Source organism: Colletotrichum phormii (genome assembly GCF_030913505.1).
Source record: "Colletotrichum phormii strain CBS 102054 chromosome Unknown BDP81scaffold_26, whole genome shotgun sequence".
Taxonomy (NCBI): Eukaryota; Fungi; Ascomycota; class Sordariomycetes; order Glomerellales; family Glomerellaceae; genus Colletotrichum; species Colletotrichum phormii.
This window is the reverse complement of record NW_026851468.1, coordinates 436111-455078: the sequence shown is the minus strand read 5'-3', so window position 1 is coordinate 455078 and position 18968 is coordinate 436111. Positions and strand designations below refer to the sequence as shown.

At 53.7% G+C, this 18968-nt stretch overlaps 7 protein-coding genes across 7 annotated transcripts; 4 read left to right on the top strand and 3 right to left on the bottom strand.

Moving 5' to 3' along the window:
* Window positions 1-357: 357 nt before the first annotated feature.
* BDP81DRAFT_410309 (uncharacterized protein) lies at window positions 358-1684 on the bottom strand (the record flags this gene model as incomplete). Its single annotated transcript, XM_060589119.1, has 3 exons — window positions 358-795; window positions 853-1436; window positions 1490-1684. 3 exons carry the CDS (start codon window positions 1682-1684, stop codon window positions 510-512), a joined length of 1065 nt encoding a protein of 354 aa, XP_060440014.1. The 3' UTR covers window positions 358-509.
* A 3052-nt stretch (window positions 1685-4736) lies between these two features.
* BDP81DRAFT_410308 (uncharacterized protein) lies at window positions 4737-5366 on the bottom strand (the record flags this gene model as incomplete). The annotated part of the gene is made up of 1 exon (XM_060589118.1): window positions 4737-5366. One exon carries the CDS (start codon window positions 5364-5366, stop codon window positions 4737-4739), a length of 630 nt encoding a protein of 209 aa, XP_060440013.1.
* BDP81DRAFT_438525 (uncharacterized protein) lies at window positions 5343-6483 on the top strand. Its single transcript, XM_060591325.1, has 3 exons — window positions 5343-5733; window positions 5788-6104; window positions 6191-6483. Exons 1-3 carry the CDS (start codon window positions 5575-5577, stop codon window positions 6216-6218), a joined length of 504 nt encoding a protein of 167 aa, XP_060440012.1. The 5' UTR covers window positions 5343-5574; the 3' UTR covers window positions 6219-6483.
* A 2610-nt stretch (window positions 6484-9093) lies between these two features.
* On the top strand, window positions 9094-10448 carry BDP81DRAFT_438522 (uncharacterized protein). Its single transcript, XM_060591324.1, has 2 exons — window positions 9094-9316; window positions 9406-10448. Exon 2 carries the CDS (start codon window positions 9543-9545, stop codon window positions 10026-10028), a length of 486 nt encoding a protein of 161 aa, XP_060440011.1. The 5' UTR covers window positions 9094-9316; window positions 9406-9542; the 3' UTR covers window positions 10029-10448.
* A 2635-nt stretch (window positions 10449-13083) lies between these two features.
* Window positions 13084-15682, top strand: BDP81DRAFT_464971 (major facilitator superfamily transporter; the record flags this gene model as incomplete). The annotated part of the gene is made up of 4 exons (XM_060594217.1): window positions 13084-13772; window positions 13849-14783; window positions 15460-15461; window positions 15497-15682. The coding sequence occupies 4 exons, from the start codon at window positions 13084-13086 to the stop codon at window positions 15680-15682; spliced, it is 1812 nt and encodes a 603-aa protein (XP_060440010.1).
* Window positions 15683-16150: 468 nt separating this feature from the next.
* On the bottom strand, window positions 16151-16685 carry BDP81DRAFT_438517 (chaperonin 10-like protein). Its single transcript, XM_060591323.1, has one exon. The coding sequence runs from the start codon at window positions 16560-16562 to the stop codon at window positions 16260-16262; it is 303 nt and encodes a 100-aa protein (XP_060440009.1). The 5' UTR covers window positions 16563-16685; the 3' UTR covers window positions 16151-16259.
* Window positions 16686-17428: 743 nt separating this feature from the next.
* Window positions 17429-18610, top strand: BDP81DRAFT_115510 (uncharacterized protein). Its single transcript, XM_060581538.1, has one exon. The coding sequence runs from the start codon at window positions 17527-17529 to the stop codon at window positions 18493-18495; it is 969 nt and encodes a 322-aa protein (XP_060440008.1). The 5' UTR covers window positions 17429-17526; the 3' UTR covers window positions 18496-18610.
* The last annotated feature ends 358 nt before the right edge of the window (window positions 18611-18968 follow it).

Sequence of the window (18968 nt, the reverse complement as noted above, 5' to 3'; positions counted from 1 at the left end):
AACCGTGTGCTGTGTTGAGTTTCATAAAGAGTAAGAGTGGAGCTGCCTTCGTTCTTACATACTTATCCAATGTTAGGGGTCAGGAACTAGTCTTCTGCAAAGGAACGCATCGCATTGGAGGGTAAATGCCGAACGTGGACGTACATTCGCGTACATGCTCAGCAACGCGGACATCTTAAGTATGCAGTCACCAGACTCTGGGCAAATCATATTGTCAAGATGAATCCGTTCTCTTAAAATCAAAATTGGAAAAAATCAAAATTGGAAAAAATTTAAAACCTTTCCGTCTAATAAGGGCGTCTATGTCTCGCGCGCAGGGTATAATTCATCTCTCTATGGATGAAGTTGCGCAACTTTCCTCGCTGAACCAAATCGCACCATCTATTGCCAAAAAGCTCCCGTCTTTGCATCGAAGCTCCTCCGCTGTATACCATGATGTCCAAATGCTCCTTCGATGCAAAAATTAGTGTAGCCAAAGATGTAGCCAAAGACCAAGATCTGATGTCGCCTCAGGACCATTCAGACTTGCGCGGGTCGAACTTGCTGCAGTGTCCGCACTCGCAGATGAAGCCGTACTTGTAGTAGAGCACCGACGGATCTTGACCGTACGAGATGGTCAACTCCTCGCCCTCTTCGATCACCCAGTCTCTGACAGTGAATACCAATGCCTCGTGGCTGGTGCGGAACTTGTAATCAACCTTGGGCGAGCAGGAGTGGTTGAATCGGCCTGCGATAGCAAAGAGACCAGGCAAGTTCCTCTTAGTACCGGACTTGACGGGGACATACGCCGCGAAGCTGTCATTATTCAGGGTTAGCAAGTCGATGGTAAAGCGGTACGGTTGGTTCACTTACGCGTTCGTGTTCCAAACCGCCTCCTCGTGGGTCTCTCCTTCCCGGCCGTTATGGCCGAACATGTCGTTGGCTACCAGGCGCTCCTTCTCCGGCAAAGATCTAGCAGACTTGGTCACGTCCATGTAGATGGCGTGATAGAGCGCCTTTTCGACGAGGATTTGGTCGCCTTGACGAAGCCTCTTGGCGGCAAATGCACCCCAGCCAGCCGTAGGGGATCTGCGAATCTCAAAGAACTCATTCGAGAAGATCGACAAGTGCTCCTTGGTGCCGTAAGCGTTCTTGTAAGTTGTAAGGAGTGGCAATTCAGCAGGCTGAAGAATGATCGGAGCTTCGATGTTGCTGAAGCCGCTGATAGGCTCCTCAGACGTCACGCTGCTAGCACTTGAGCTCGTCAGCCACTCGGGGTAGTAGCCGTCCTCAATCTCGAAGTCTTCGTCATCCTCCTCATCATCGTCGTCCACATCGCCATCGACCACGATGCCTTGCGCGATGTAGACAGTTTTCCAAGTTACCTGGGAGTAAGGAAGAGGGGGAAGAATTGTATTAATGAATGCTTGGAACTCAAGAAACTCGGCCTTGGTTCTCTATGTGTAATAGCTGTCAGCCTGGTCCTTCCTCAGTCTCAGGTCGCACTTACCTCGAGTGTTTCGGTCAGGCTGAGGATATTATTGACAATCTCAGCTTTAACGTCTAAAAGAGCATTGAGGCTATATGTCTTAATGCAAAGTTTTGCCCGGACTTGGACGTCGAGATAGAAGTCATCGCGGGCCATACCTTGTCTCTGCGGGCGAATCATTTTGAGAGGGAAGTTTGTGAAGTTGATGGCCTCCATCGTAAAACGCTAGGCGGATTGGTGATGGAGCTGAGAAGTTTCGCACTGAATGTAAACCCTGCCCTGAGTTGCCCATTTATTTGCTTCTCTTACAGTCACTCTTAGTAGTTCTTGCTAACGCCAACAATGCAAAGCAGACTAGTGATGGAGAAGAAAAGTTTCGCGTTGAGTGTAGATTTCTAAGTTGCCCATTTATTTGCTTCTCTTCGCCGTCACTTTAGGTAGTTCTTGCCAAATGAAACAATGCAAACCTAACTGGTGATGAAGGTGAGAAGAAGAAAAGCCAGCACCGGCCGCCGCTATGCTCTGCATGTGTTACAACGCAGACCCGGAACCGGAAGACGGAGCCGATTGCGACAATGCTGCTAAATGCAAGTGTTCTGTGATTCAAGTGCTAGGTGGGTACTACACTGTTTTATTAGAACTGTATTCTCGTACTTATGACTCACATGAAATCTTTTCTTTGATAACAAGGTACTTGGGCCCAGGCGTACGTCGCAGATTTGAGCAGCGCCCTCAACAAACCGGGCGTTGCTCCCCGTTTCAAACAAATCGCAGGCAAAGCGCGCGGTCCAGGGGGGGGGGGGGGTGAAGTATGCGTAGAAGCAAAGCGACGTCTGATGAGAAACGTTGCTCATCCTGTCGAGCTTAGCCTTGCTTAATATGATAGGGATAGGGCTGATGAGCACCCATGGCTATGCCTAGGAGCATCCATGAAGATCCCGTCAAGTTCGTGGGTACGCGAGAGGGAGCATGAGGTGTCAGCGAGAGCGATGGAATTAGCCACAACAGGAAGCTGAAAGGGTAGCAGTGGCTGACAAATGTACGTACCACATCGGTAGGATCGCACCGAAGGAATGGAACTTCCCACGCGATGTCCGGAGCCGGTAGACCGGCGGGTTCTGTTCGACTCGGACCCTTCCATGCCCACTTTTCAAGCTCTTCGTCAGGAGTCGCCTCTTGTTCCTTCGCACTGCATTTCCTAAACTCGATGAGACGCCCTATCGGCCGTTTAGCCCTTGAGTTCAGAGAGAGAGAGAGAGGGAGAAAAGTTGTTTCTCGGCACTGACACTTCGGGGAGCCCACAGACGAGCGAATTACTTGCACCGGGGGCAGGGTTGAACTCTTGGAAAACAGAAACGACAAGAAACTGTGCTGGTCTCCATTCGATGGAGAGTCTATCCGAGCCTCAGAGTTGCAAAGAAAGCTTCTCCTCCGTCCGGCCCCGCGTGCCGGGAGACCCGTTGGCATGGTCAGCCATGCCCAAAGCTCACGCCTCGTTCCGTGACTGGGCGACTGGGTAAAGACGCAGCAAAGTTCAATGTTTCTTCTGCCCTCTAGGAAGGGTTCCGGGTCCGATGTTCAAGCTCAATCCATCGTTTATCGTTGCAACTTGTTTGAACTCACTGCCCAGCTTTCCATGTGTTACCCTCGTCAATTTACATATGGGTTCCTTTGCCCGTCTTGTGCCCGGAAGGGTGTATCATAACCACCAGTTGCTTTGCCTCTCCCACCCCCTTGGATAGTCTTGACCCGCCAGGCTTCCACGTCCGATCATCGAACGCAGCTAGAACGACCGGGTCTCGCCAGGAACCCATGCCGCGGTGACCCTACTCCAGACGGAGGATCACGTCCTCGGCCGAGTCTCAACAAGAGTAAAGCCCACATGCGCAGCAGGCACATGTCAAGTAGCTTGTCTAATGCAATGCGCGAGCCTCTCTTTTTTCGCTCTACACTTTGCTCTCGTTGCGTTCCCTCATGCAGCCAGGAATCGTCCTCGCTTCGGCATTTCGTCATACGGCCCGATGGGATGCCATGCCATGCCGCAGAACTTTCCCTCAGGGTGTAGCCCGCCGGGGAGATATACAAGCCATGGACGTCCCCGTCTCTTTCGAAAGGACGAGCTTTCGTTATCTACCATCCCATGATTGAATCAGTCCACTGTTATCAATTACTCGCCTTCACGTACAGTCGACACATAAGAATGAGCCTGTCTTCTCACTTGTCTGCAGTTGCTTCATCACATTCTTGCAGTTTCAATCATCAGACACATTGATAGCTCATCACCCAGCCAATTTTCCACCTCGTTCTACTCGGAATCATCATCTTCACATCAAGCAAGATCTCCTTCAGGTAAATACAGAACACGAGTTGCGTCAGCAGAGCAAAATACTCATATCATCCAACAGATCTCATCACAATGGACTACAGAAGCTCAAGTAGATCGAGCCGCCCAGGTTCCAGCCAGCAGTCAAGGCACCGAGACGCCAGCGGGAGACTCAACGAGGGCTCACACCACGTCAAAACCTCAAGTAGTGACCGGTCACGCGAAGTCCCCCAGGGCCGTAGCGGCTACAACCGGACCCGCGAACATGGCCACGGCGTTTCACCGAAAGGCAGATCCGGATATAACTGAGCCCAGCATTCGCTCAACGCTACCATTCTTTCTCCTACAGTTAAACAAAATCAGCAAGAAGAACGAACATAGACTAGACAAGAACCGGTTGACGGGATAGACATTAGAGAGGAGGACACGTTAAAAAATCAAGAGGGGGCAACCCTCACGCAGAATCAAAAAGCTGATTTCAACAATGCAGGCAAGGGAAAATCAGTATCAGTAGAAGTTTCGATTGAATCAAGACTTATTCCAAACATCAAGCGCCGCCTTCCCAATCTAACAACGCACTTATCCCTACCCCTCTGGAGTCCTGTTTTCCTCCAGGTTGAAAGCGCTTCCTTCGGTCAAAGTGTGAAGAGACATCGACCACTCACCCTACATGCGCAATAAGAATAACAACAAAAGGCCCGGCCGGCTTTCCCAGCTCCCCGTGGCCTGACATGCTCCGGCCAAGTGCATGAGATGCGCTTCCCACAAACGGAAGTACAGACAAAGAAGCCGCCGCCATCTGGGCTGAGCCCATAACACCAATGAAGAAAAAACCGCCCTTTCAAATAATCGCAAATAGCCACTCTGTAGTACAAGCCCCAAGCTAGTCAGACAAGCATCCTCAGCTCTCAGCAACATCTTAGCAAGCACATCTCTGCCTAAGCATCACACCGGCGGTCTGAAAGCACTCTTGACGAGACAGTGCTCACACTCAATGTACGACTCATTCGACGGCACCCAGTGCAGACGCCGACAGTCGCAGACAGACCACCTCTCCTCCGTCAACGACGTAATGAGCTTCCTCTTCTCATACAGCCCGTCCCTCACGCCGCACTCAATACAGAAGCGCCGCAGGAGGCCCTCCCCGCTCCGCAGCGTCGGGAGCGTCGACTGCTCCTTGTCGCCGTCGGCCTTGCCTGCGTACCGCCCGACGATACACCCGGCAGATGACACGACAAAGTAGTCGGGCAGCTTCTCAAAGGCGGCTTCGGGCTTGATCGTGTGGCAGCGGTAGCATCCGTACCCCTTGGGCGAAGCTGTAGTAGTACCGGCCTCCTGGGACTTTTCCATTGTTGTTGCTGAGTTCTTCCTGCTCTCTCTCCTCCCTTTGCTCTCTTCCTTCTCCGGCCACCCGCAGACCTTGGGGAAATTTCCTTCGACGTGGATGATAAAGGCCGTCTTGCAGGAGTCGGATGCGTACCATGGCTGGTAGCCCTGACTGCGCCAGTGCCGTCCTCCATGTAGGGAGTCCCAGTCGACTTGTCCGAGTATCCGGTTTCGCAGGGCAGGACACATGGCTTGGAAGAAGTGGGAAAAGTCATGGTACGGTCTGGGAAGAGCTGGTCTTGGAAAGGTAGAGAAGGCGACGGTTGGCGTGGGCGGACTGGATTCGGTTGTAGATGATTGGATGGGGCTGGATGTCTGGCTTCTTATCGGGGGTGTAGACGTTCTGCGCTGACTCGGGAGGTTGCTGAGAAGCCTCGGGCGTCTTGGGATAGGTGTGATGGATGGGTCTGAGGCTATGCGACGCCTTGGAGCGGCTGTCGAGCGTCGTCGTCTAGCTTGGTGTTCGGCGGCTGAGAGTGCCATGTTGCAGGTATCTAGATTCCTGGACGATGTTGTCTCTCTTGGTGTGATCGCTTCTTCTTCTCAAGTAGATGCTCTGGCAAGTATTAGCTACAAGATGCCTCTCGTATAACGAAGCAGGTAAACACACGGTGAGGCGTCGACGGGATGGTTGAGAGCGAGCAATAGATCAACAGGATGCCGTATTCGATGGGATGAAGATTCATATGGCAGATCGGAAGGATTTCGAGGTGCACCTCCTGCCGTCCAGTTCTTATACACTGTCTGGGAGATAGATCCAGGTGCTTGGATATTGGTTTTGCATGAAGGACGGGATGCCGGGCCATCTGAACAAGCGTCACGACGAAGCAAGGAGGAAAGAGGAGGAGGAGGAGCCAAGCAAGGGCTAACAAGCGTACCCTGCACCTCCAACAAGAGGAGGAGACGAACAAGCACGCGCAGCAGCGGCTACACACCTGACAAGGGAAAGGGGGTGTAAGTCTTGCAACTTGCAGATAATGCATTTCAAAGTGAGAAGTGTGCGATTCACTTACCTCTTTAGTTCGTCAAGACTTACCGTAGTAACCTATCACCAACGACAAAAGTCGCCAGTCTCGAACCTCATCTCATTCGGGTCCTTCCTTCTCGTGCCTTTCTGCTGCCTCCTATGTCCCAACCATCGGTCATCTCAGGACTGTCAAACATCTCATCATCGTCCGTCATCGCTCTTGACATCACGGTTGTCCCGTTGGGAACAAGAATCTGCACACAAACATGGCTGCCGGAACAGCACGGTGACATCCGCGCCTCCTAGTAATCTCGATTCTTGTTGGTCAACTAGACGAGGGGACATTGCCTCAAGGTCTGATACCTTCACCGGCCGGGCCAGGGTTTCCCTGCAGTTGCAGATCGAAAGAGGCAGCTAGACTAGTTAGACGCCATATGCAGACTGAGGTTTTGACACCACCATACCAAGCACCAAACCACACGCAGGGGATGGATGGGTGGGTGGAAGAGGAGGAGGAGAAGGAGGAGAAGAGGAGCCAGACTTGGGTGAATATTTGCCCTGCAATGGCGTCATGCCAGAGAGGGAAGAAGTGGAGAGGGGGGCCTTCACTTGTCAACTGGCATGAGGAAAAAGCAAAGATGGACGGACGTACGTTCGAGGTTTCTCGTAGACCGTGGGAAACCGTGGTAAGGCCTTGCACCAATAAGTGTGTTGCACCTTGCAAGGGGAGTGTTCGACCAGGTTCTGGAGCTCCTAGCTGCCCGGGTTCTGGGACCGCATCTCTGTTGGCGGTTCTCAACTTCCTGGAAGTTTGATTTGAACACGGCATGGCGAGACGATGGGGGGAGGTGTGGGCGTGCCCAGTCTAGTCCAAATTGCACAAGAGGGCTGGTCATGTCATACCATCAACCTCCCGCTCACCGGTGATATGCTCTTGCACTGACATAGGCCCACTTCAAAGCGGACACTCTCCGTCGGCTTGGTCTAGACAATGTCTAATTCTCGCTTGCTCAGAACAACTTGTGTTTAAGTTGAATCTGCAGCTACTTCTTTCCAAAGGGATCGAGGGCGCGATCTTTCCGAGACAAGATCGTCCAGCACGCCTACAGAGGTTTCGGAGGCGGATCTGGAACACTACGCTCCTCTGCATCAAAGACATGGCTTCCTAAATAGGTAAATAATGTCGTTGATGGTGTCAGGGGGAGGGGGAGGCGAGTGATGCCTGACGGGTCTCGCGAGTCACTCATCGACAAGCCAGCCCAACGCCACGAATCGTGAGGGCGGAATCGCGGATGGTGATATGCAACCTGCACAACCGTTTGTAAGTCGCGCATCACATCCTTCAACCACTGCTCCCCCTTCGTCATAGGAGCTAGGACATACTGGTATATCGAAAATAAAAGAGGCAGAAGCAGAGGACGAAAGCTTCCCGCTCCACTACGGTCTCCGATTATGGTCAACCGCTCGAATCGCTGACGGCGCGCCCAGAGCAGAATGCATACAAGAACGGAAGAAGGGAGATTACACGACGTAGCATCTGGTGTGATAAGTGTGACGACCTAGCGTGTCGGTGCCGGCTTGCTGGAATTTATTCAAATCATGCGGCCGCGGGTCGAGGTCCTTCTGTCCTCTCGGAGTCTCTCTCTCTCTCTCTCTCTCTCTCTCTCTCTCTCTCTCTCTCTCTCTCTCTTTCTGGTTTCTCCTCACGACCCTCGCTCCCCTTGTTGGCGCTGGCGCAAAGTCGCAAGCAAACAAACAAACAAACAAACGGCAACGACGTTGGCGATGCGGGTCTTTGCCTACGCCTGGGCAGGCATCGATTCAACACCACCCCGGTCTCTTCTTGCTACCAGGACAGGGATTTGGTTGGAACCGATGCCAACCGTGCAACTCCTGGATCTTGGGCAACAAATGTGGTTTTGAGTCTTTGACTCTCGACTACCCCACCTCGCGTCCTCAAAGAGTCGAACTCGACACCCACGAGAACCCAGAGGAGGGCTGTCTCTCGTTCCTGGCGAGATATGGTTGGGTGCTCCCCTCCTCGGTTCCAGAGCCCGCCTCCCCGATGACAATACGCTGCTACTGGGGGCTTGGGAGGAACGATTGAACCGCAAGCTTGTCGACAACCTTGCCAAAAAAGACTACCTTCCTTCCTCTCTCTGGATGTGTGTTTCCCTCTTCCTCGGAGAGATTGAGTAGTCTCAGGGACGTTGTGCAACCCTCACCTCACCCCCATCCCATCGCCCTTCCAGCGTCATGTACATCCGATAACCCGGAAGATGCCTGCAAGCTCCGATCTGGGGATGTTGGTGGCCATCTGGCTCGCTCGCTCCTCCTCCTCCTCTTCTCCCTTGGTCCGTGTTTCCCCAAGTACTATATCCTCTTACAACCGATAGCATGATAGCATGATTCAGCTCGACTTGTATTTGTTTGCTTCCCCTTCCCACCCCATGCCCAGAGACCGTACGGGCGCTGCGGTCTCGACCGTTGACGAATTTGGCCACCTGAGCCGAACCATCGCCCGCGGACTACGCTCCGTGATCCTTGAGTTGATTGCTCCTTGACGCGGTATTCCTCGCTTTGCCGTTGGCGAATACCTCATCGGTTTGGGTTAGGTACTTACACTACGGAGTACATGGGCTGTGAGCAGTGTCTGGATATATGTCAAGAGGATGAGGGCTGTGTGCATGTGTGCAAGGCTTTGATCAAAGTTATTACTGCATCTTGGTTCATCTTGCTTCTCGTCTAACTTCAGCTGGCGGCGGGGGGGGGGGGGGGGGGGGGGGGCTCAAGTAGAAGAAGAATAAAGATTTAGTGCAATCGCCCCATCTCTCTTCGTCTTCGCAGATGAGGTGTGATGGTTTAGATGCGCCCCGTTCAGCGGGCCGATGAGCGGGCGCGGGCCGAGTTTCCCCTTCAGGCCTGAACCCCGTCCCCGGCTCCCCCTCTGGGCCCTCTCTTTCCCGATCTCGAGTTCGTCCGCTATTCCGCACAACGTAAGCTCGCTAGGATGTTCCCGTTGCATTAATTCAGATGTGTGGAGATTGTTTTATTGACAAGGGTATGTGAGGGGAGAGAAAGGAAGGATTCAGTAGCCTAAAGGGCTGGAGAAGAAAAGAGGGCGAGGGCGGAAGGGGAGAGGAGACGATCCGTACTCCGTACATGGGGATGACTGAGTGAAAGTGTGTCAGCATTGGTTGCTTCTTATGTGGAGATGCATTTCTGTGGTTTGCGGATAGTGGTATACGAGATGGGAAGCACCTTGTTACTCCTGCATTTCCTTACGGCAAGCCGCAGCTCATTTTAGTCACAAGACCATCTCTCCCCGCGGCGCGACTCGGCGCGACTCGGCGCGAGGGCCGCGTGTGAGAAATGCGCGGCCGGGCCTGATCTAGATCATGGACGGCGGAGGCTTTGATGTCGATCCGTCCCGATGTAACATTTCCAGCTACTCTTGCCAGTCAAAGTCGGGGACGAAGGACGATCGACAACGAACCAATTTCTTTACTTACCAAGATGTATTATGCTTTGGGGGACAAATGCCAAACTGGGCATTATTGAGGTGTCACATGAGCATGGCCGATCTATCATCTCCCGCCGGGATAAGGCATTGCCGAGAGAATCAGATATCAACCACCTCCTCACACCTCACACCTCACATTTGGCGCGTATCAGTCTTCGTTGGACGTCGTGTTGGTCGGGCCACGGTTGGGCTGTTGCTGTTGGACGGGCCGCTGTGCCTTTGTGACACGTCTCTCTCCCCTTCCATTTGTTCATTTACCGCTCTTCAGCCCAAAACAACAGCAACGGGGGGACAAGCTCGGATTCGGCATACCGTTTTAAGCGCTCAGCAGCCCCCCAACAGCCCATGCGGCGGTGGTTAAGATCAACATGGCTGCATCATGTCGCCCGCACAGATCGTTCCGAAACTGGCAGGACTCGGCTTGGAACTCATCGGCCTCGAGAGACTCAAATAGCTGCAAGTATGGTCTGTGTGAGTATGATAGATGGGGTGCTGGACACTTGAGAGGGAGTCTGTGTAGACGGTGTCTAGCTGGGCTGTAGCGGACCTCGAGCAACTTGCCAGAAGAAGACAAATGATGAGTAAGATCGGACTCGCCCCAGATGCTGGCGTGCCCGATGACCACTCGGTTTTTAATAGAGTACACAACCCTGACCGCAAGGCAACTCAGAGGGACGGTCGTCTGTGTGTTGCTGGATAGTTGAGGAATCTAGAGGTGTACGTCAAGGGAACGTCCCCATAAACAGGTTCAACGGTTTTGAAACCGTAGATGACTTCGTCGCAAAGTTCAAAAGAGAGAGGATCGTCATACGAAGGCAGTAACTCTCACAGTTTAATAGGATGGTGCATCGACCCCGGGGCCGGAGTTTGGCTCGCCAAACTGCACCGGGGAAATTGTTGCGCATGCCGAAGAAGCCGAAGAAGCCGAAATCGACGGCAGTGTAAAGCTAGTGCTCCGTGCCTTTTGGAGGTATGTAGGACACAGCCGGGCCATCCCGGGCCACCGGCGGCGCGGCGCGGCGGCAGCTAGCTCGTTCAACCCGGGTTTCCACCACTAGCGGCACGGCATCTACCCGTAGTTGGTCTCGGATGCAGCACACCTAGGGCCGGTCCGGCACTTCCGGCAAGGAGCAAGTCATCTCTCGGGTCTTCTACCGGCTCCCCGCCTCTCTCCCCAAGAGTGCGAACGGAAATAGTAGAAGAGAAACACGTCTGGGCAGTCCGTTGAACGGACCAAGTGTTGGGGCGTGTGAGAGTGTTAAGAAACACGTGCCGTGACAGATGGTTGGGTCCCAGTTCCTGGTCGTTGCTACTGCTACTGCTGCTGCTGGATACGACAAAGGGAACGATACGCGCCATCGGCTTCGTCGGATTCGCGTTGTTGAGGATGGAGAAGTGGAAAAAGAGTTTCTGCCCACTGTGAACGCGCGTCTGTGTTGCAAGACTCGGGGATCAATCAGGAACCAGAGAGGAGAGATGGAATTTGAGTTGAAGGAAAGGCTTGTTACCAAGCATCGATTTGTCAGATGCGTAGCACTAGAAAGGACGAGCACCTCGGAAACCCCCTCATTTCAGGGAGCAATCATGCGATAACTGGGAAGTTGAAAAAGGCAAAAACGGAATTGATGATTCGTGGAAGTGATGTAGGCTCTCCGTGAAGCTGTCAACTTCTTCAGCCGCTCACTCATCGGCAATGCGCTCTATCCAACTTAGCTGGTTGCGCCGGATGCTATTGCCGCAGAATAGCGGACGAGAACTCGAAGCAGAGGCGAGCACGTTGATTGAGGGTCAAACCAAACCATTCGGTGTCCCAAGCTCCTCGTTCGTTCCTGAGCCGCGGCGTCCGTCCCAGTGTTTAAACTTTGGTGTCTTGCGAGTCAAGACGCAACTTAGCTAGCTTCCCGGCGGGAGGGCGCAACACCAAGCTCGGTGAAGCTTCAGCTTCGTAAATGAGATGGACGTTCAAGTGAGCTCTACCGTGCCGGTTCACCCGCTCCTTTTCAATAGTTCCTCTCTTCGTATTAGGTATCTAACAGCACCGTTTGTGAGTCTCTTACTTGGGCGGCAACTAACAGCGCACCAGTTGTCCTGTTTAGGAAATTTGACTGCCCACAGCCAAAAGAAAGCGCCGATTCCTAAATAAGAAGCTGGGTAATAGAAAACCGGCCTGATGGAAGCTCCGTGCTTATTTTCTGGAACACCAAATGTCAACTGTCAACTTCCCCGTCTTACGGATCGCATCTCCGAGAGGACCTTTTGCATCTGTGAAAGAAAAAAGAAAAAAGAAAAAAGAGACAAAACGCGTAATTGATCCTCTAGACATATTCTAGCAAGTGACGTGGTTTTCCTTTTTGTTGTCGCCAGCCCAACTGTCCGGGGGCGCACGTTCCTTGTTGAACCTATGATATCGTAACATGCGACATTGCTGACCTTGCAGCGAGCCGCAATCCGCAGTCTTTTGCAATTTAATCTTTTTTTTTATTTATTTTTTTATTTTTTTTGCGTTTGATGACGGCACAGCTGCGTGGCGCGTGTTCTCTTCTCCCTCTCTTCCTTTCTATCTTTCTTACTCCCCTTCCCTTCCGGAGCTCAATGTCCACGCCATCACGAGAGATAACGACTAGCACACACACACACACACACACACACACACACACACACACACACACGCAACCCTTGAAGAGTCGATCCGCCGCGTTTCCTTTCCATTGGTTCTTTACCAATTGTTCTGTTTCCTTCATTGTTTAAATTTTTTTGGGGGTTTTCCTGCCCATGTCGTAAGCACGTCATCCCGCCTATTATCGACAACAGCCTCTTCCCAAATTCCCAACCCCTATCGCCCTACGAATCCCAATCTCCTAAAGAGGCAAGAAAAGGGGGGATAGCTGCACTCTTCCCTCCGCCCAACAAAGGCACGTCGTCACGTCAGACGCAAGACCGCACCCGGCAGCAGCAACAACGCAGCCAGCATAATCAAAAGTCGCATTATATTCTGTCCGTCTTACAGTCAGAACCCGTTTGCTACTATCGCAGGGAGGGCCCCCGTTTCAGAACTTTGCGTGTGTCTGAGAGCCCAGTCCAGACCCCGTTCAACCCCCATTTCGCATCGGCAATCAACTGGCATCTCATCCCCAGGGATAAGATTGTACTCTGCAGCTACATATTCCATCTTGGAGTCTCTTCCTTATCTTCCCTTTCTTACTTATCTCTTGACTACCCACACCTCGGTATTTCGCGCCATTGCTTTATGTGTCTTATACGTTGAGCGCACCAGCTACAGTATCCCGGGTATCTTGTGCGCCTTCATCTCGCATATAAGACCAGCCAGACCTCATCGTCACACAACCTCCACAATCAGCCTCGAACGCATGCCCACCAACGGAACCAACCCACAAGGACCACCACAGACAGCCAAAATGCATTCCCGAGCCGACAACTCGGACGAAGACACCGTCGTAGACGACGCCGGCTCCCCAAGATCCTCCACAGACTCATCAACAGAATCAACCCCTCTCTTCGCAACCTCCTCAACACCAAGCAAGAGCACCACTACGCCCTCCCAAAACCGCAGCAGAACAGACTCCCTCCTCAACGCAGCAACCCAGCTCCACGTCCCCAAACTCCACAACGCAGACGCCATCGTCGCAACCTTTGTCACCATCATCATCCTCGGCGCCGGCTTCGGCGGCCTCTGGACCATCCCCACCACCCGCAAGGTAGAAGACATCGTCTGCCGGCAGTACTACGGCGTCCTCTACACCCGAGACGCCATCGACGAGTCCAAGTGCAAGGAAGACGAGATCCAGAGCGAGGTGGCCATGATCTTCGCCGTGTACAGCGCGCTGCAGGCGTCCATTGGTGCCGTTTCCGCGTTTCCCTGGGGCATTGTAGCGGATCGGCTGGGGAGGAAGCAGGTTTTTTCGTTGGCGGTGTTGGGTCAGATGCTGGATCAAGCGTGGTTTCTCGTCGTGTGTGCGTTCCCCAAGGTGATTCCGCTCAAGGCTTTGTGGGTCGGCCCGTCGATGTTGCTCGTTGGCGGAGGCAACGCCGTGTTGTCTGCCGTCGTCTTCTCGATGCTCTCTGACGTGACGACTTCGGAAAATAGGTTCGTACTCTTTCTACACTCTCGTGATGATTTGTGTGTGCGGCCTCCCTCCCTCCCTCACTAACACGCTCAACAGGGCCAAGAAGTTCATGGCCGTCCACCTGGCCTCCATGATAGGAAACCTCTGCGCCCCCGCCGTCGCAGGCTGGATGATGGAACGAACCGGTCCCTGGCCCGTAATGTGGCTCGCCTACGCCGGCTTCGCCTCCCTCCTCTTCACAATCCACCTCGTCCCGGAAACCAAACCCCCCGCCGCCAAAATCTCGCCCGACCCCATCGCCGACTCCCCCGAAGCCGAATCCCCCGTCATCGGCACAATCCAACACACCTTCCACCGCCTCAAGGAGTCCATGGCCCTCCTCAAGAACCCCTCCCTCGTAATCCTCATGGTCGCCACCCTGAGCTCCTACCCGGTCGTCATGTCAACCTACCAATTCATGACAATCTTCGCCTCGAAACGGTACCACGTCTCCCTCTCGCAGACGGGCTACCTCTCCTCCCTCTACGGCCTCGGCGTCTTCCTCACCATCGTCGCCATCCTCCCCGCCTTTTCCAAGCTCATCGCCTCCCCCAAGGCCCCGAAACCCTTATGCTACACAGACGACCACGAACGCGACCTCTTCCTGGGCCGCCTCTCCTCCGTCGCCCTCCTGCTCGGTGCGCTGACCATGTCCGCGTCCCCCACCATCGGCGCCTTCATAGGCGGGTTGGCGATCCTGTCCCTCGGCTCCGGGTGGGCCAGCTATGTGCGGAGTCTTTGCGCCGTCTACGTTGATGCCGCGCACCGCACGCGGCTGTACTCCATCATCTCGCTCGTGGAGACGGCGGGCCAGACGTATACGCAGCCCATGCTCGCGGGGCTGTTTAGTGCGGGGATGAAGCTGGGGGGCGCGTGGATCGGGCTGCCGTACCTGGGCGTCGCTTGTTTCTGCATCGCTGCGCTGGGGCTGCTTCTCATGGTGAGACTTCCGCCGTTGGAGGGTAAGGGGGCGCATGTGATGGGGGATGACGGTGAGGATGTCGGCACGAGTGCTCAGTGATTTGGGAGCCTTTTATTTCCTTTTGTAAAGTGTGCTTTTGTGAGAGTGCGAGAATCAAGATACCAAGACGTAGATTGTCTAGACCCAGCGCATGAGCCTGGGAAAGAAACTCGAGAACAGAGAAGATTTGATATACTTAAACATGGCTTACCTCAGGAGAGAGAGAGAGAGATGTATGAATCTGTCCGAAGACACCAGAAAGACACCATTAGCGGTTGTGGTTTGAAAGCAGGATCGGCGCAAGCTCGACGCATGTTGTCCGTGAGAGCCGGCATTTGACAGCGTCTATTGGTGTAAAGTACTGTGATGCCGTGATCTAACCGGTCTTCGGATGCGCTTTGATAGTCGCAAACTGTGATCGACACCATTTTGATTCATGATCTGCTTACCGCGAGTCCAAGTTCCTAGAGATATTATTGGTCTACGGCGAATCTTCGTTGGGAACATCGACGTCCAATCAGTCGGAGGCATGCCGCCGACTGGAAGTCACTGACGAATCATCGGGTGAGGACCATTCGCATTGTTGCAGACGACAAGGAGTCCCTCGAGACTTACTGGGATGGCCACAGCTTTGCAAAGCGCAAATGAGTGACAAGTTGTTTTTGATTAAAATTTCTATCAAGTCAGACCTAATTGACATATTCTAGTGGTACGTCTGGGTACCCAACTTTCTATAATTTAAAGGAACTAAAGATGGGAGTCGCCTATTATCTTACCAAGGGCTCATCATCTGATATCCTAATCAACACCTTCCCCTCCCTCCCCGTCGTCGCCTCAACCTCCAAAGCCCTCCTTATCTCCAAAAGCCCAAACCTCGCCGCAAACCTCGCCGTAACCCTCGACCTCAAAACCCCCTCCCGAATAAGTTGAAAACCCTCCTCCAGCGCATTCCGCACTTCCTCCCGCTCAACAGCATAAACCCAATCTCGTAGCCGGTACATCACGATCCTAGCCCCAGGACACTCCTCCCGTAACCGAAACGACAAAGGCCGTCCAGACAACAACCCATAATGAGCGATCGTCCCCTCCGGCGCGAGAGCTTGTACAATTTCATCGCCCTCGGATCCGCCCACGGCATCATACGCCACGGTGATCCCCCTCCACCAGTGAGATCGAGTAGCTTCTCTCGTGAGCCGTCTTCAGACGAGCATACTACAGCAGACACATCCAGCTCCGCCAGACGCAACAACTGCTCTCTCGACTCGAGTCGCCTAACGAGGGCGATAGGTTTATCTTCCTGGCATTCAACAACCGGATAATCATCCGCCCGATAGCAGACAACGCAGCAATCACCAAAACCACCCCGTCTGTGGCCCCCCCCCCCCCCCCCCCCCCCGGCGACGGCGCATACTCCCTCACCATCCTCAACGCCGTAAGAGGATTAATATACGCCATCGCAACCTCCTCATCCCCCAAATCCCCCGGCACAGCAAAACACCACTTTTCCTCAACGATCCTCATCGTCTGCCACCCCCGCGCCCCCAAGCGGCAACACGCGTTGGCCCAACGTCAAATCAGCCACGCCCTCGCCGAGAGATTCTACAACGCCGACGCCCTCGAAGCCTGGGACGTGGGGGAGAGTCGTTCTCAAAGGATAGGCGCCTGAGATGGTGACCAGGTCCGAGGGGTTGATGCTCGCGAGGAGCATGCGGACGCGGACTTGTCCTGGGCCCGGCGGGGAGGGTTCGTAGTCCTCGATTTGGACTACATCTTTTGCGGGGCCAAAGGAGTTGACAATGGCTCGGTACATTGGGAAGCTTGTGGTTTTTTGATGTGTGCGGCGAGCATGATGATGATGGGAGAAGCAGTTGACTTCTTTGGGATGTATTGTAGACAATCGAGTTAGTGCTTGAAGTTCCTTAGCTTCCGTCTTAGCAGACGAGTTTTATGATCCAGGATATATCTCCACTTATCAGGGATTCGTGGCCAATAAGCACATGGTCTTCATCACGGCTGGTGGCTTAGTGGAAGGCCGTTTTCTCCAGGTCGACAGTCAGAGAGATATGCAACTACGGCGTATGGAGTACAGGACCCGGTTATAAGCTTCAAACTACATACTCACTTAATTGTCCATGTTTGCAAGAAGCACAAAAACTAATGAGTCGAAGAGTCTACGGTTGTTAACTACTAGTAGTGAGCGGGCTCACCTTCACGGGACATGCAGCGGATAGCAGCCGAGGATCGCGGGGCGATCTGCAGGGCGTTGGCGCCCTCTTTCCCGGGGCCGGGGGTTGAAGGGTGGGGCACAGCCACAGCGACCAACGCCGCCCAGACGATGGCGGCGGACGCTGAGAGCCACTTGTCCATCGGCTCCAAGGGTCTTCCCCAGCGGATGGCCGTTTCAGACGACAGGGGCAGCGCTTAGTCGTACGTCATTTCCATTGGGGAGAGAGAGAGAGAAAAGGAGGGCGAAGTTCCTGCTCATCCTGCGCATATATGCAGTCAGAACTCCCATCAGGATCTGATCTGCAATTTGAACTTGGTTCGAGTCCAATTGTCGAAGCAGATTAATCGCCATCTTGACGGACCGGCCAGTCGATACTGAGCACAGCCGATACTCAGCACGCAACAGACTCGCGTGGCGGCTTCACTCGTTCAGCCTTATCCCTCGAGACTACCCTCCAGTCCCCCCCCTTAAAAGCCGTACCCGTTCTCACACCTCTTCTCGAAATAGACGACTACTCACGACGAAGTTCTTCGATCCCACCGCCAAAATGTCCGTCTTTGACAGCCCCAATTGCACCGTCGCGGATAATGCCCCGGTCGCCAGCGATGCCGGCGTGGCCGGCCGAGGCGTGCTCCTCTCCTTCATCATCACCGCCGGCCTCGCTCTCATCATCAGTTCCTCCATCATCTTCCAAGAGATGAAGGGAAACCCGTCAAACATTCGTCGAAAACTTCTCAACAGTTATTCGGATCAGCAGATTCTCCAGGGTATCGGTATCGCATGTGTCGGGCTCGCCAGGATTAACGTTATGGTTCCCTATCACTTCTTCATCATTTGGATGCTCTCGAATCTCTCCATGGCCGTCCACAACGCGACACTTCTCGCTCTGGTCCACGACTTCCGCCGAGATTGGGTTTTGCGATGGCTCCGCCAATTCCTCATGTTTGTCAATCTCACGCTCAACGTCGTGTACGGCGTCTTCATCCTGCAAGGCGTATCGAAGGGCATGCAGGAATCCAAGCTGCCCGTCGCCTGCATCTGGGTAGTCGGTGACGAGGGAACAGGAAACCAACAAGGGCTGAGCTACGTCGGCACTGTTGTCGTCATCGTCGCCAATGCTCTCGTCTTTGCTCTGGCAAGCTGGTATCTTCACCTGCGGACGCAAAAGTTCATCAACATTATCAAAGTCATCGGCATCCTTCTCATGGCAGCGTCGGCGGTTGGCGCCGCGGTTCGATGCATCATTGCTTCCGATGCCTTTGGCAATGGTCCCTCGTACGAGCTGAGCGACCAGGGCGAGAGAGGTTGGGGCTTCGGTCAGCTGCTGTCGCTCCTCGTGCTGCTCTTCCCCATTGTATCCATGGTGGAGATAATGCGCGGCGATATCAAGGTTGCGCCCTGCGACTTTTCGGACGGGAAGATGGGCGACAGTACAGAGATGGGCAACTACCGGTCGTCGTACCAGCCCAATCCGTTTTTCGGCTCGCAGACAAACCTCTTCAAGAGGGGGGTTTGAAGTCGGTAAGGGAAAGGGAAAGGGAAATGAAGACACAACCCAGAAGTGGACCTCATCTGGTGATATCGTCCGCGGTCAATTGAGAAGGCAGAGCCGAGCCAAGGGTCTAATCAGTGAAGACGGAAGAGGCAACACGCGTGGCTGCAAGCATCTCAAGTAGAGAGAATGTCCGCCATCGGCGCTGTCGATGCTCGAGACCAGCCCGGACAAGATGGCCGAGCTCCGAATACCTAGCTGCGAATAGCTAGGGCTGCCGGCTGCTGGTGGTGATTGAAAAGGAGGCAAAGGTGGAGAAGAAGGAGAAAAAGCAATGATACCCAGGAGAGGAGCGCCACATGGTGAGGAGTGAGGAGTTGAAGTGTGGGACAGACGGCGCGAGAGGGCGGGAATGCGGGAATGAAGGTTATCAAGTTAGCGCGGCTGGACATTGTTCAGCTGTTGCTCGTTAGCCAGCGTTAGCTTCCCTTAGAATT

What these genes read in the sequence shown, in the direction of transcription:
- BDP81DRAFT_438525 (XM_060591325.1), top strand. Translation starts at nt 5,575, where the DNA reads ATGGATGGGTCTGAGGCTATGCGACGCCTTGGAGCGGCTGTCGAGCGT. An exon ending in CTTCTTCTCAAGTAGATGCT is followed by an intron (nt 5,734 to 5,787) that starts CTGGCAAGTATT and finishes AGGTAAACACAC; the next exon opens with GGTGAGGCGTCGACGGGATG. An exon ending in ACAAGCACGCGCAGCAGCGG is followed by an intron (nt 6,105 to 6,190) that starts CTACACACCTGA and finishes CGATTCACTTAC; the next exon opens with CTCTTTAGTTCGTCAAGACT.
- BDP81DRAFT_438522 (XM_060591324.1), top strand. Translation starts at nt 9,543, where the DNA reads ATGGACGGCGGAGGCTTTGATGTCGATCCGTCCCGATGTAACATTTCC.
- BDP81DRAFT_438517 (XM_060591323.1), bottom strand. Translation starts at nt 16,562, where the DNA reads ATGTACCGAGCCATTGTCAACTCCTTTGGCCCCGCAAAAGATGTAGTC.
- BDP81DRAFT_115510 (XM_060581538.1), top strand. Translation starts at nt 17,527, where the DNA reads ATGTCCGTCTTTGACAGCCCCAATTGCACCGTCGCGGATAATGCCCCG.